The sequence below is a fragment of the Mytilus edulis genome, chromosome 11, assembly GCF_963676685.1.
Source record: "Mytilus edulis chromosome 11, xbMytEdul2.2, whole genome shotgun sequence".
Taxonomy (NCBI): domain Eukaryota; kingdom Metazoa; phylum Mollusca; class Bivalvia; order Mytilida; family Mytilidae; genus Mytilus; species Mytilus edulis.
In genome coordinates this window covers 4,794,533-4,811,861 of record NC_092354.1, presented here as the reverse complement: position 1 = coordinate 4,811,861, position 17,329 = coordinate 4,794,533, and the positions used below count along the sequence as shown (strand labels likewise).

The 17,329-nt window shown below is 34.0% G+C and overlaps 1 protein-coding gene across 1 annotated transcript in view; it reads left to right on the top strand.

Moving 5' to 3' along the window:
* Window positions 1-1,056: 1,056 nt before the first annotated feature.
* The window catches only part of LOC139493908 (uncharacterized), a 75,144-nt gene continuing 58,871 nt past the window's right edge, over window positions 1,057-17,329 (top strand). The window contains exons 1-5 of the mRNA XM_071282069.1: window positions 1,057-1,160; window positions 6,726-6,909; window positions 7,920-7,943; window positions 9,116-9,202; window positions 16,792-16,890. Coding sequence (XP_071138170.1) covers window positions 7,926-7,943; window positions 9,116-9,202; window positions 16,792-16,890 — 204 coding nt within the window. The 5' untranslated portion in view covers window positions 1,057-1,160; window positions 6,726-6,909; window positions 7,920-7,925. The remainder of the gene's footprint in view (window positions 1,161-6,725; window positions 6,910-7,919; window positions 7,944-9,115; window positions 9,203-16,791; window positions 16,891-17,329) is intronic.

Here is a 17,329-nt window from a genome sequence, read left to right as displayed (position 1 = left end):
ATGATGAAAAGTTATAGAAATCAAGGTTGAGACAGAACAACAAACGACTATTATATTTATATATATGTATAAAAAAAAATCAGTGTCGAAATTTTAGTGAGGCAATTGCCTCACTTGCCTCAAGGGTAGTTACGGCCTTGAAAGGGAACAGGCTAGTTGTTATTTATTGAAATAAAGCCACCAAGAAAATTTAAGTGCACATGCCTGTGTTCGCATTCAAGTTGAACTTGTACAAAAAAATGTACTATTCCACAAAAAAACATTGCCAATTGACTTTCTGAAATTATATGTGTCACAAAGTTGACGAAGGAAAATGTGACTCTTTGTACTGAATTACATGCATGCAGGAGCAGATCCTGCCATTTTTAAAAGGGGTCCCAAACTAGGATAAAGGGGGGTCCAACTATATGTCCCCATTTAAATACATTGATCGTCCGAAAAAAGGGGGGCTGGATCCGCCACTCGATCGGTTGCATGTGTCACAAAGGTGAATCAGTTTGTAGATACGACACCCCTCCCCCAATTCCAGACCCTCACTGAGGTGACTAAGGAAAAGATCCCCCTGTTGGGGAACTGTTAGCGTTCAGTCAATATTCATTGGCAAATTTATGTGAATCAGTGGCTCCATTTGCAGATTTGCCGGTGACTTAATTTTTTTTATAGACTCATTCATCATAAAACAATGAAATTTTGTCAATATCATTTTAAGACAACTCGGACCAGTTTTTAAGACAATTAAATAAAAAAAATGTTGGGACGTTTTTATATAAAAAAAATCTATATATATATACCGGGAAAAAATATTTATTATTTATTTGGCGATCAAACGGGAGGCCGAGTCTTACGTCCTCTACGCCCCCCTTTCCCCCTTAGAATCAACCACTGAGAAGCGTTCTTAAATGGGGCCAATCAGTGTTTCACATTGTTCCGAGGTGTCTTTGAAATTGTATTGACCTTAAATGGGCCCAATCAGTGTTTCAAACTGGTCAGATCGTTCAATCTAATCCCAGTTTTTTTAAAACTGGTCCGAGTTTTCCTGGTCCGACTTGTCCCAATCCGTCACTCAGTGTCTGGTTTTGACAAAACTTCCTGTTCTCAAACTACAGACAATTATTTTTTTATTTTTAACCAAGAAGATGTCATTTCAATGACTTTAAAGGGTAAGTTTTGAATATTTCTGTTATATCTGACTCACGTGAAGAAATGACATAGGCCCTACTCATTTTATCTCATTTTAAAAACATTTTGTACACAGTAACAGGTCGATGGAGACATTTCCGGGTTTCCATTTCTCTTCTTCTTTGGACGAAACTTTCTAAATGATGACTGAGAAGAAATTTTGAATTGAACATTTAAATGAGTATTTTTATTTTCTTCAAGGTTAAAGAATTTATGAAACCAAATTTGAAAGTTTTAAAAGACAGTAAAACTTGGTGCGCTGATTTTGAACTGTTGAAGAGATTTTAGCCACCAGGCGGCGCTGATGTTTGTCACTTTTTTTGTGACAATTATTATACCCCCGCTTTAAAAAAGGGGGGGTATACTGTTTTACCTCTGTCTGTCCTTTCGTCAGTCCGTCAGTCAGTCCGTCCGTCCCATGAATATTTTTCGTCGCATTTTTCTCAGGAACTACAATTAATACAAGGATTTCTGAAATTTGGTTTCAGGGTTTATCTAAGTCAGTTATACCGTGTGATGTGTTTTCAGATTGATCACTTGACAACTTCCTGTTTACCAAACACTTGTATGATTTTTATACCCCTGCTTTAAAAAAGGGGGGGGTATACTGTTTTACCTCTGTCTGTCCTTTCATCAGTCCGTCAGTCAGTCCGTCCGTCCCATGAATATTTTTCGTTGCATTTTTCTCAGGAACTACAATTAATACAAGGATTTCTGAAATTTGGTTTCAGGGTTTATCTAAGTTAGCTATACCGTGTGATGTACGTGTTTTCAGATTGATCACTTGACAACTTCCTGTTTACCGAACACTTGTATAATTTTTATACCCCCGCTTTAAAAAAGGGGGGTATACTGTTTTACCGCTGTCTGTCCTTTCGTCAGTCAGTCCGTCCGTCCCATGAATATTTTTCGTCGCATTTTTCTCAGGAACTACAATACAAGGATTTCTGAAATTTGGTTTCAGGGTTTATCTTAGTCAGGTATACCGTGTGATGTGTTTTCAGATTCATCACTCGACAACTTCCTGTTTACCGAACACTTGCATATTTTTACACTATTTAAATATTATCCACTTGCGGCAGGGGTATCATCAGTGAGCAGTAGCTCGCAGTTTCACTTGTTTTTTTTTATAAAAAGCTTGTCGTGAACCTTTCATTTAGACTTTTATAAATGCATTTAGAATCAAAATTGTGCATACAATATAAACAGGTCAGGAATTACCATTAATTGGTGGATTATAACTCAATTCAGGTATAATCTACCATCATCATGATCATGATAGTGACCACTAATTAGTGATGACATATGTAATTGATTCTGACACTTGAATGACTTCGTGCTGGAATTTGTTAGGTTTTTTTTAGAGAAACCTAAAAACTAATTGTAACCCTCCTTTTCCTACTGATAAATTCTGAGTTTTCATCTATTAAATCTTATTTTTGCTCTGTAGTCTCTTCCTGTCCATCTCGACTAACAAATTTTAAAGTTAGAACTGATGCAGACTTAAGGAAACCAATTGTGAATATCCGTCAATTGGTGGATTATACCTCAATTGAGGTATTATCCACATTTTTCAAAACACATAAGAGGAAGTCGGAAGCAATTACATGTCACTAATGCAGCATTCTCGATTACCTTTAGAGTCCACAAGCCCGAAGCTCAATTTAAAATTTTTTTTAGTTGGATTCTGTTGTCTGAAGTCTGAAAGCAATTTTAATTACCAGCCAATGCCGTAGGACTTGTGGTTAAGCATGAAGACTGCTAATGAGTACTCATCATAGCTTAAGATGGTATATGAAAAAAGATGCTCGTAGGACTTGTGGTTAAGCATGAAGACTGCTAATGAGTACTCATCAAAGCTTAAGATGGTATATGAAAAAAGATGCTCGAATATCTCTTTAAAATTTTTTTATGATAAAAACTGCATTATACCTCAACATGCATCAGTAACACTCGAATAAAAAAAAAGTTTAAAAAGGCCAAATAAAGTACGAAGTTGAAGACCATTGAGGACCAAAAATTCCTAAAAGTTTGCCAAATACTGCTAAGGTAATCTATTCCTGAGGTAGAAAAGCCTTAGTATTTCAAAAATTCAAAGTTTTGTAAATTTGGTGTATTTACTGTCTTCTGATTGGTTAAAAGTATTAGTTTTATTTTCAATGTTGTCAATTTTTATTGCGACATGCCCACTCTAACCTTGTGTATTCATACGCCAACATGTGTATACGTTGTTATTGTTAATATAAATAGTATAAAAAGTTCTTTGAACCTTATTTTTGATAGAAATTTATTTATAATGAATGGCAATAATTTATTTTGAATTTATTCAGGGATGATTCCAGGTGTTTTCAAATGGGTCCCTAGAACATCAAATTGGGAATTTTTATTCCAATTGGGAATTTTTTATGTATAAAATCTAAGACGAAATAATATTATTTTCCTGTAAAAACTACCATTTGCATTACCAAAATCATTGCACACGATTTATTTTATAAATATTTTTTCTGCGAAATATTTTATAATTAACAATATATATAGTGTATAAGATATTTTATATAGTTTATAAGGTATCTTATATAGTTGATAAGATATCTTATATAGTTTATAAGATATTTAATATAGATTATACGATATCTTATATACTTAAGAAGGTATCTTCTTACGTTATTAAGATACCTAATGAATATATTTCATATACAATATCTTATAAAAGATATCTTATCAACAATATAAGATATCTTATAAATAACATAAGATATCTTATAAATAACATAAGATATCTTATAAATAACATAAGATATCTTATAGACTTAATAAGATTGATATAGTTTATAAGATATCTTATATTGTTGATAAGATATCTTAACTAGTTTATAAAATATCTCATATAGTGTATAATATATCTCATATAGTTTATAAGATATCTTATATAATTCATAAAATATCTTATATTGTATATAGTGTATATGATATCTCATATAGTTTATAAGATATCTCATATAGTTTATAAGATATCTTATATAATTCATAAAATATCTTATATTGTATATAGTGTATAAGATATCTCATATAGTTTATAAGATATCTTATATAATTCATAAAATATCTTATATAATTTATAAGATATCTCTTATATTTTATAAAATTATTTTGAAAATTGTAAATTTCATAAATTTTATAAAATATCTTATATAATCTATAAGATATTTTATATATACTTACACCTTATGTAAGAATCCTGGATTTTGATTGGTTGATAGCTAGTGTATTTTTCACCAATTTACTGTTTCAATATTTACGCCGCCGGGGTATTTGCCAAAATGATATACCTTGTTTACCCTCTCTGCCGTTGTATTTGCCAAAAAATACTATATCATACTAAACGCTTGTAACGTCACGATCATCAATGCGTTTTTGAACATTAACATTTGGTGTAATTAAAAAGATATAGCATGTTCTTGAGGGGTATTTGCGAAAAATACCAGTCTTGAGAATGAATTTCCCTCAAGTTACGGCTCGCGAAATTTATCATTCTCTCGACTGTTATTTTTCGCAAATACCCCTCCTTAACATGATATATCTGTTTTATATCTTATAAACTATACAAGATATCTTATAAAGTGTATACGATAAATTGAAGTTAAATTAAATAGCAAGACGGCTTGCAAAATAAACCAAGCTGAAAAAAATCATCCATTTAGTATTTTTTCAACAGGTCATCTTTATAAATTTACTTTGATTCAAATTGTTTTCAAATTTATTTGACCCATTGTCGTATTCAGAAAAGCAATAACAAAATAGTATATACTTAATTGATAAGATATTTAAAGCAATTGACCAGTGAACTTCAAAATTATTTGGAAAATTGTAAAAGAATAAATAAGTAAAAGAATAATTGTTATTAACTTAAAACGACATTATACAGGCATACACCGGAAAGTAATTCTCAAAAAGTTGATGGTATTTCGTAACTAAAGAAGAAGAAAGGATCATTTTTATAACTTTTGAAACAGTTCCATATCGGTGACATATCGTATTTCATGAATGGTCTATCATCAACATTGTTTTTCAAAAACGCTCAAACTTTTGTCTTTTGAGGAAATAGTGCAAAATATAAAAAAACATTTTTACAAAACAAGTTTTCATCAATTTTCGTAACCAATTCTGCTGGGCCATCTGCTTTAACGAGATTTGCGCCCATTAAAATGTATTCATCAATCATGTCAATGTTATATCAAATTTTAAATTTGCTCTTAGCCAAGGTCTGCTTTGACACCTCAGGGATCTCCATGGATGAAAATTGAACGATGGAGGAACTGTCACCATTACAAACCGTGTCTACGCTGTACAGTGTAGCGCGATCGAAAGTATTTCATCCCTCCATACAAGGAATGGTTAGCATGCTAATTCATTGCTTATTTAAATTATATTTATTTGAATTTTCATTATAGAATTAGAAGTATCAATATTTTCATTTATTGCCATTTTTAACCATTCAAATGCCAAGTCTTCATGGTTCCCCTTAGTCGATAATGACAAAAAGCTGTCATGAAGGTCCCCGTGTAGATTTCTTGTATTTCTTGCCAAGCGGCCCTAAACTATATAGTGGAATCATCCCTGTTATTGAACCATAAAATTAATTTTTGACTCTTCACATTTTACATCATGTACATAATCCGCTAAATAAATTCAAAATAGATATTAGCCATTCATTAATTATGACCAGTCAGGGGACTTACTCAAATAAGTGATTTTTAAATCACTTATTTGAGTAGCAAATTTAAGGTTTTGTCACAAATTGGGATTTTGTAGTTTTTTCAAAATTTTAAACACATAGGTTTAAATAATATCTTTTAATTAGTAAAATTAAAAAAAATGAACTTTTTGCTTCTTTTAAGTAGCAAGGTTTATGCCTTTGATGCTATCATTTAGCTGAAAATTCTATTTTAGTTGAAAAAATGCTATAATAATGGCTTAACATAATGAACTGATACTTTCTTAAAAGTTTTTTCCCAGCAGTGGGAGTATTTTTCCTGTGAAGTTCAAGGTTTCATCTTTCAGATTATGTAATAAATTTCTACTGTTCGCGATAAAAATTTCACTGTTCGGGGGTGTTGAAATAAGTGGGGGTTATTAAAAGAATGATACTTAAAGAAGTGATTTTTGGGAAGGAAATTGAGGTCTGATACTTAAACAAGTGATTTTTATGTCATTATCCTAGATTCAGTACAAGGTCATCACCTGAAATGACCTGGTCATCCTAGACAACACAGATGTTGGTTCTGATAAGTTTAGAAACATAATTAGTCCCTGGATCATTAGTATTCTATATTTAAAGCTACAATAAAATTAATTTGTACTACTTAAGTAGGTGATTATTAAAGAAAGACAACTCTAACTTCCAACCTTTATGCAAATAATGTTACTTGAATCAGTGATTTAGAAAATCACTTCATGCACTTATTTAAGTAAGTCCCCTGACTGATGACCATATCAATGATAATTTACATGTTTAACATTTTATATAAATAAATCTTTATTTGCAGATTCTTATCAGGCTAATTGACTGGTGGCAGATAGGGTAAAAATGTATGTAATATAAAGTGGCATTAAGGCCATGAATACAGACTGTACAATAAAATGCTGAAGTTGCAGTAAGAGTTTGACGAAGGCCCACGTGTAATCCCTTATTGACAATTGCAGAACTCTGACCAACAGATTTCACATTGGGTATTTAACATGTTTCATCATTTAATCATATTGATAATTAAACAGAGGCTTTACTTAAACAAGTTTCTTTCAAAACAACGTAAAGGCAAAGTGTACACAATTAACTACTACACAGAATTTTTTATGCCCCGGCCGTAACGGAGGGGGCATTCAGTTTTACCCTTGTCTGTCTGTCTGTACGTACGTACGTCCGTACGTCCCAAAGTTGGTTTCCGTTCTCTTACTTTAGATTGCCTCAACTAAATGTTATGAAACTTATACACAATGCTTATTACCACAAAACACAAATCAAGTATGAATTTTGGTGGCGTCACTTTAACGGTTCTAGAGTTATGCCCCTTTACAAATGGACAAATTGCTGAATTTTCATTTCCGTTCTGTTACTTTAGTTTGCCTCAACCAAATGTTATGAAACTTATACACAATGCTTATTACCACAGAACACAGATCAAGTTTGAATTTTGGTGGTGTTGCTTTAACCATTATAGAGTTGTGTCCCTTTACCATGTTTACAAATGGAAAAAATTGCTGAATTTTTCATTTCCGTTCTCTAACAAGTTAGCCTCAACCAAATGTTATGAAACTTATACACCATGCTTATTACCACAAAATACAGATCAGGTTTGAATTTTAAGGGTGTCAATATTACTGTTCTACAGTTATGCCCCTTTATAACGTTATATGATATGCAAGCGGGGGCATCATCTGTGTCCCATGGACACATTCCCCATTTATTTAATTATCACATATTTGGATTCTGCTTGTAAAAATACACCAGAAAAATTTTGAATGTGTTTTTCACTGTAACGGTCAAATGTCATGAATGTAGAACCCCCTTTAACAAAATTAAGTAACTTTAACAAAACAGAACCGATCAAACTTTCATTAATTTTCATGATTATATTTTATGTTTTTTTGTTTCTTTTAGTTAATGCCCCTTAAAAATATTTCTCTTCAAATTACAACTCTTGTGTACAAACATGATAAAATGTTGTGTTTTTCTTTTACAGGATCTAATGGCAAGTTGGGATCAGGTAAGATTTTCTTCTTTAAAGTCAATGGTCATGTGACCAGTATGTTGTCTATAAACTGTACATAAAGATACAGGAGTGTAGTATTCTCAGAGTCAGTCAGAGGGAGAATAGGAGAAATTAAATTGACTACAGTTATGGTCATGACAGTGAACAGAATTTCCATATATATATATCCAAATTATCACTATTTTACGAAATTTTCCTTTGATCTTACTAACTTATAATTTCCTTTCTCAGCACTGTAGAGTGATACCAAAAATTATCGATAGATACTAAGGGTGCACATGCCGTTGTCAATGAAATTGTGTTTTTCTTTTACAAGATATAATGGCAAGTTGGAATAAGGTAAGATTTTCTTCTTAAAAATCAATTGTCATGTGACATATGTTGTCTATAAACTGTACATAAATATAAAGGTGTGTAGTATTCTCAGTCAGTCAGTGTCATGTGACCTATGTCATATGACCTATGTCATGTGACCTATATGTTGTCTATAAACTGTACATAAAGATTCAGTCAGTGTCATGTGACCTCAGGTGTATTCTCAGGGGGAGAACAGGAGAAATCAAAAGGACTACAGTGAACAGAATTTCAATATACAAAATTCCAGGAGACAAAAAAAAAAGGAATGTAAGATTTAATATTGTAGGACAGTCACAACTCTTTAAGTCGAAGAGAATCTGACATCGCCATGGAAAAAAATGAAAAAAACAATCAAAATTCAACAGTCTACATTAGTCATTTCAGGGCCTTTTATAGCTGACTATGCCATATGGGCTTTGATCATTGTTGAAGGCTGTACGGTGACTTATAGTTGTTATTTTCTGTGTTATTTGGTCTATTTTGTATAATTGTCTCTTTGGCAATCATACCACATCTTCTTTTTATATTCAAAACATTACATAGAAAACTAAAGACCGAGCAACACAAATCTCAACAAAAACTTAGGCTGATCTCAAAACTGATGCATAATACAATCATGACAATTGTCTACAGACTTTTCTAAAAAAACTCTGAAATTATAGACAACAATTTCACTCCTTCTTGGTAATCACTGTATTTGGTATAAACTGTTGACACTGTAAAAATGTAGCTTGTTAAATTCAATTATTACATTTATAATACATTTGTATGTTCTAGAGGAAAATGTTAAAGCTTTGTTTTGCTTACAGAAACTTCTAACAGCTGCCAGTGAGGGGAATATAAAAGAAGTAGAAATATGTGTAAAGAACAGAGCTAACTTGGAATGTAGCAATTCTGTAAGTAAAGTAAAATGTTTAACACATTTACAGATTATATAGTACACATAATCATGATAATGTGGATCAGTTAAACATTGCCCTTGTTAGTGTTCAATGATTCAGTGTGTACATTCTACAATGTTCTAGTTATTGCAAATACTCTTGTCTTCAAAATATTAAGAAACATAGTATTATGATATATTGTGATTATCTTTATTACACTGATGAATACCACTCCAGTTTGTATGTCAAAGGGTTGCTGTCTGATACTTCGTAACTGTATACAACTGAAATATTGATTTACTTTATTACACGTAACATAGAATTCTACACAAAAAACATTACTTTGGTTCAAAAAAATATTGCATGACCATGACTTGAGACATGACACCTGATTCTACAACATTCATTAACCACTTCTGTACCGAACATGACATGTGACACCTGATCATAAAACCTGCATTTACCACTCTTGAACTGAACATGACATGTGACCCCTGATTATACCACATACATTTACCACTCTTGAACTGAACATGACATGTGACCCCTGATTATACCACATACATTTACCACTCTTGTATTGAACATGACATGTGACACCTGATCATAAAACCTGCATTTACCACTCTTGAACTGAACATGACATGTGACCCCTGATTATACCACATACATTTACCACTCTTGTACTGAACATGACATGTGACACCTGATTACACATAGATATAGGAAGATGTGGTGTGAGTGCCAATGAGACAACTCTCCATCCAAATAACAATTTAAAAAAGTAAACCATTATAGGTCAATGCACGGCCTTCAACACGGAGCCTTGGCTCACACCGAACAACAAGCTATAAAGGGCTCCAAAATTACTAGTGTAAAACCATTCTAACGGGAAAACCAACGGTCTAATCTATATAAAAAAACAAGAAACAAGAAACACGTATAAATTACATAAACAAACGACAACTACTGTACAACTGTACAGATTCCTGACTTAGGACAGGTGCAAACAACCTGCATTTACCACTCTTGTACTGAACATGACATGTGACATGCAGCATTCATTACCCATTCCAGTTTACCCATTCCAGTACTGAACATGACATGTGACACCTGATTATACAACATTCATTCACCACTCCAGAACTGAAAATGACATGTGACACCTGATCATACAACATACATATATACCACTCCTGTACTGAACATGATCATACAACATGAATTTACCATTCCTGTACTAAACATGACATGAACCACCTGATCATACAACATTCATTTACCACTCTTGTACTGAACATGGCATGTGACACCTGATCATACAACTTTCATTTACCATTCCTGTACTGAACATGACATGTGACACCTGATCATACAACTTTCATTTACCACTCTTGTACTGAACATGACATGTGACACCTGATTATACAACATACATTTACCACTCTTGTACTGAACATGACATGTGACACCTGATCATACAACTTTCATTTACCACTCTTGTACTGAACATGACATGTGACACCTGATCATTCAACATTCATTTACCACTCCTGTACTGAACATGACATGTAACACCTGATTATACAACATACATTTACCACTCTTTTACTGAACATGACATGTGACACCTGATCATACAACATTCATTTACCACTCCTGTACTGAACATGACATGTGACAACTGATTATACAACATTCATTTACCACTTTTGTACTGAGCATGACATGTGGCACCTGATCATACAACATTCATTTACCACTCCTGTACTGAACATGACATGTGACACCTGATCATACAACTTTCATTTACCACTCTTGTACTGAACATGACATGTGACACCTGATCATTCAACATTCATTTACCACTCCTGTACTGAACATGACATGTAACACCTGATTATACAACATACATTTACCACTCTTGTACTGAACATGACATGTGACACCTGATCATACAACATTCATTTACCACTCCTGTACTGAACATGACATGTGACAACTGATTATACAACATTCATTTACCACTTTTGTACTGAGCATGACATGTGACACCTGATCATACAACATTCATTTACCACTCCTGTACTGAACATGACATGTGACACCTGATCATACAACATACATTTACCACTCCTGTACTGAACATGACATGTGACACCTGATCATACAACATTCATTTACCACTCCTGTACTGAACATGACATGTGACAACTGATTATACAACATTCATTTACCACTCTTGTACTGAGCATGACATGTGACACCTGATCATACAACATTCATTTACCACTCCTGTCTTGAACATGACATGTGACAACTGATTATACAACATTCATTTACCACTCTTGTACTGAACATGACATGTGACACCTGATCATACAACATTCATTTACCACTCCTGTACTGAACATGACATGTAACACCTGATTATACAACATACATTTACCACTCTTGTACTGAACATGACATAGCAATGACACTCGTATGCTCAACACCAACATGTGACATAGCAATGACACTCTTATAGTCAACACCAACATGTGACATATCAATGACACTCTTATAGTCAACACCAACATGTGACATAGAAATGACACTCATATGCTCAACACCAACATGTGACATAGCAATGACACTCTTTACCTCAACACCAACATGTGACATAGCAATGACACTCTTATCATCTTATAGTCAACACCAACATGTGACATAGCAATGCCACTCTTATAGTCAACACCAACATGTGACATAGCAATGCCACTCTTATAGTCAACACCAACATGTGACATAGCAATAATACTCATATGCTCAACACCAACATGTGACATAGAAACAACACTATTTACCTCAACACCAACATGTGACATAGCAATGTCACTCTTATAGTCAACACCAACATGTGACATAGCAATGACACTCTTATAGTCAACACCAACATGTGACATATCAACGACACTATTATAGTCAACACCAACCTGTGAAGTAGCAATGAAACTCTTATACTCAACACCAACATGTGACATAGCAATGACACTCTTATAGTCAACACTAACATGTGACATAGCAATAACACTCTTATAGTCAACACCAACATTTGATATAGCAATGACATTCTTATAGTCAACACCAACTTGTCACTTAACAACGACACTCTTATAGTCAACACTAACCTTTGACATAGCAATGAAACTCATATGCTCAACACCAACATGTTTCATAGCAATGACACTCTTATAGTCAACACCAACATGTGACGAAGCAATGAAACTCTTATACTCAACACCAACATGTGACGTAGCAATGACACTCTTATAGTCAACACCAACATGTGACATCGCAATGACACTCTTATAGTCAACACCAACATGTGACATAGCAATGACACTCTTATAGTCAACACCAACATGTAACATAGCACTGACACTTTACCTCAACACCAACATGTGACATAGCAATGACACTCTTACAGTCAACACCAACATGTGACATAGCAATGACACACATATGCTCAACACCAACATGTGACATAGCAACGACACTATTATAGTCAACACCAACATGTCTCTTAGCTATGACACTCTTATAGTCAACACTAACATGTGACATTGCAATGACACTCATATGCTCAACACCAACATGTGACATAACAATGATACTCTTATAGTCAACACCGACATGTCACTAAGCAATGACACTCTTCTAGTCAACACTGACATGTTACATCCCAATGACACTCGTATAGTCAACACCAACATGTGACATAGCAATGACACTCTTATAGTCAACACCAACATGTGACACAGCAATGACACTCTTATACCCATCACCAACATGTTACGTAGAAGTGACACTCTTATATTCAACACCAGCATGTGACTTAGCAGTACCACTCTTTACCTCAACATCAACATGTGACATATCACTGACACCCTTTACCTCAACACTAACATGTGACATAGCAATGACACTCTATACTCAACACCAGCATGTGACATAGCAGTGACAGTCTTATAGTCAATACCAACATGTGACATAGCAGTGACACTCTTTTATTCAACACAAATATGTGACATAGCAATGACATACTTATACTCAACACAAACATGTGACATAGCAATGACACTCTTTACCTAAACACCAACATGTGGCATAGCAATGACATTCTTATACTCAACACCAACATGTGACATAGCAATGAGACTCTTTACCTCAACACCAACATGTGACATAGCAATGACACTCTTTACCTCAACACCAACATGTGACATATCACTGACACTCTTTACCTCAACACTAACATGTGACATAGCAATGACACTCTTATACTCAACACCAGCATGTGACATAGCAGTGACACTCTTATAGTCAACACCAACATGTGACATAGAAATGACACTCATATGCTCAACACCAACATGTGACATAGCAACGACACTCTTTACCTCAACACCAACATGTGACATAGCAATGACACTCTTATCATCTTATAGTCAACACCAACATGTGACATAGCAATGCCACTCTTATAGTCAACACCAACATGTGACATAGCAATGCCACTCTTATAGTCAACACCAACATGTGACATAGCAATGCCACTCTTATAGTCAACACCAACATGTGACATAGCAATAATACTCATATGCTCAACACCAACATGTGACATAGCAACAACACTATTTACCTCAACACCAACATATGACATAGCAATGTCACTCTTATAGTCAACACCAACATGTGACATAGCAATAACACTCGTATAGTCAACACCAACATGTGACATAGCAATGACACTATTATACTCAACACCACATGTGACATAGCAATGACACTCTTATAGTCAACACTAACATGTGACATAGCAATAACACTCTTATAGTCAACACCAACATTTGATATAGCAATGACATTCTTATAGTCAACACCAACTTGTCACTTAACAACGACACTCTTATAGTCAACACTAACCTGTGACATAGCAATGAAACTCATATGCTCAACACCAACATGTTTCATAGCAATGACACTCTTATAGTCAACACCAACATGTGACGAAGCAATGAAACTCTTATACTCAACACCAACATGTGACGTAGCAATGACACTCTTATAGTCAACACCAACATGTGACATCGCAATGACACTCTTATAGTCAACACCAACATGTGACATATCAATGACACTCTTATAGTCAACACCAACATGTAACATAGCACTGACACTTTACCTCAACACCAACATGTGACATAGCAATGACACTCTTACAGTCAACACCAACATGTGACATAGCAATGACACACATATGCTCAACACCAACATGTGACATAGCAACGACACTATTATAGTCAACACCAACATGTCTCTTAGCTATGACACTCTTATAGTCAACACTAACATGTGACATTGCAATGACACTCATATGCTCAACACCAACATGTGACATAACAATGATACTCTTATAGTCAACACCGACATGTCACTAAGCAATGACACTTTTCTAGTCAACACTGACATGTTACATCGCAATGACACTCGTATAGTCAACACCAACATGTGACATAGCAATGACACTCTTATAGTCAACACCAACATGTGACACAGCAGTGACATTCTTTCGCTCATCACCAACATGTGACATAGCAATGACACTCTTATACCCATCACCAACATGTTACGTAGCAGTGACACTCTTATATTCAACACCAGCATGTGACTTAGCAGTACCACTCTTTACCTCAACATCAACATGTGACATATCACTGACACCCTTTACCTCAACACTAACATGTGACATAGCAATGACACTCTTATACTCAACACCAGCATGTGACATAGCAGTGACACTCTTATAGTCAATACCAACATGTGACATAGCAGTGACACTCTTTTATTCAACACAAATATGTGACATAGCAATGACATACTTATACTCAACACAAACATGTGACATAGCAATGACACTCTTTACCTAAACACCAACATGTGGCATAGCAATGACATTCTTATACTCAACACCAACATGTGACATAGCAATGAGACTCTTTACCTCAACACCAACATGTGACATAGCAATGACACTCTTTACCTCAACACCAACATGTGACATATCACTGACACTCTTTACCTCAACACTAACATGCGACATAGCAATGACACTCTTATACTCAACACCAGCATGTGACATAGCAGTGACACTCTTATAGTCAACACCAACATGTGACATAGCAATGACACTCTTTACCTCAACACCAACATGTGACATATCACTGACACTCTTTACCTCAACACTAACATGTGACATAGCAATGACACTCTTATACTCAACACCAGCATGTGACATAGCAGTGACATTCTTATACTCAACACCAACATGTGACGTTGCATTGACACTCTTATACTCAACACTAACATGTGACATACATGACATAGCAATGACACTCTTATTCTCAACACCAGCATGTGACATAGCAGTGACACTCTTATAGTCAACACACATATGTATGTGACGTAGCAGTGACACTCTTATACTCAACACCAACATGTGACGTTGCATTGACACTCTTATACTCAACACCAACATGTGACATAGCAATGACATTATTACACTCATCACAAACAAGTGACAGATCACACATATAGGCAATGCAAACTTGAAAAAAATAAACTTGGCTTATTGCAGTTCTTTACTTATACTCACCACAAACATACACCATTGCTATATTACCCTTATACTCACCACAAACATACACCATTGCTATATTACCCTTATACTCACAACAACACATATGATATGAAGCAGCTGGTAGACACCCAACATTTTACACTGTAATACCACTAAATATTTGCTAAGCTTTGATCATTATTTTGAATCGACACAAAATACTGTTAATCAGACAGGTTTACTGGACAACACATATTTGTTAGAATTATATCAAGTGGGATCTCATTTTATTCGGAACACAAAACTGAATCAGATAGTTAAGGTTTTATTTTGTTTCTTGACGAAAAATTATTTTGTAAACATCTGATTTTAATGAGAAGTTGATGAGAAAAAGTTGTGTTAACATCTTTAGTTAGATAATGTTAATTCTACAGATCTAATGTAAAACATCTTTTAAAAATAACAAATATTTGAAAGAATTATATAAAGTGGGGTCTTATTTTTCTTGTCTCTTCGTACTGAATCAGAAAATATCACTCGTTTTAATGTTCCTTGAAAAAAGTTTTTTTTTAACTTTGATCATTCTACGTAATCATTGTTAATCAGACAGGTTTAATGGACAACAAATATTTGTTAGAATTATATAAAGTGGGGTCTTATTTTAATTGTCTTGTCCAGCTGAGTCCATTGATATAAATATTGTTTGTTTCTAGAATTTTTTTTTTTTTTAACCTGACAGTTCTGATGGAAGCTCTGACATCTCACAATAAAACATGTTGTTTATTTGTTGTTTATGTAGAATATAAATAAAAGTGTGACTGGTCATTTTATTCAGTTTTGACCACTGATTCATGTGATATATATTTTGTTTATATTTATTACACAACATTGTCCAGTTTACGACACAAGTTTTGATGTCTGTTATATGTTGATATTACAGGTTGGATGGACACCATTAATGTGGGCGGCTGTGGAAGGACACCTGGAGGTCGTGTCTTTCCTAGTCACTCAAGGAAGTCAATTAGAAGCTACAGACAATGTAATGATAGATATAATGACCTTACTCTGACCAAACATCACTTTATACACAATCTACACAAAATCATGTTGTTAATCAGACAGGTTTAATGGACAACACATATTTGTTAGAATTATATAAAGTGGGGTCTCATTTTATTCGTAACACAGAACTGAATCAGATAGTAAAGGTTTTATTTTGTTTCTTGACAAAAAATTATTTTGTAAACATCTGATTTTAATGAGAAGTTGAGAACGAGTTGTGTTAACATCTTTCGTCAGATAATGTTAATTCTACAGATTTAATGTAAAACATGTTTTAAAAATAACAAATACTTGACAGAATTATATAAAGTGGGGTCTCATTTTTCTTGTCTCTTCATACTGAATCAGAAAATATTACTCGTTTTAATGTTTCTTGAATTTTTTTTTTTTTAACGTAATCATTGTTAATCAGACAG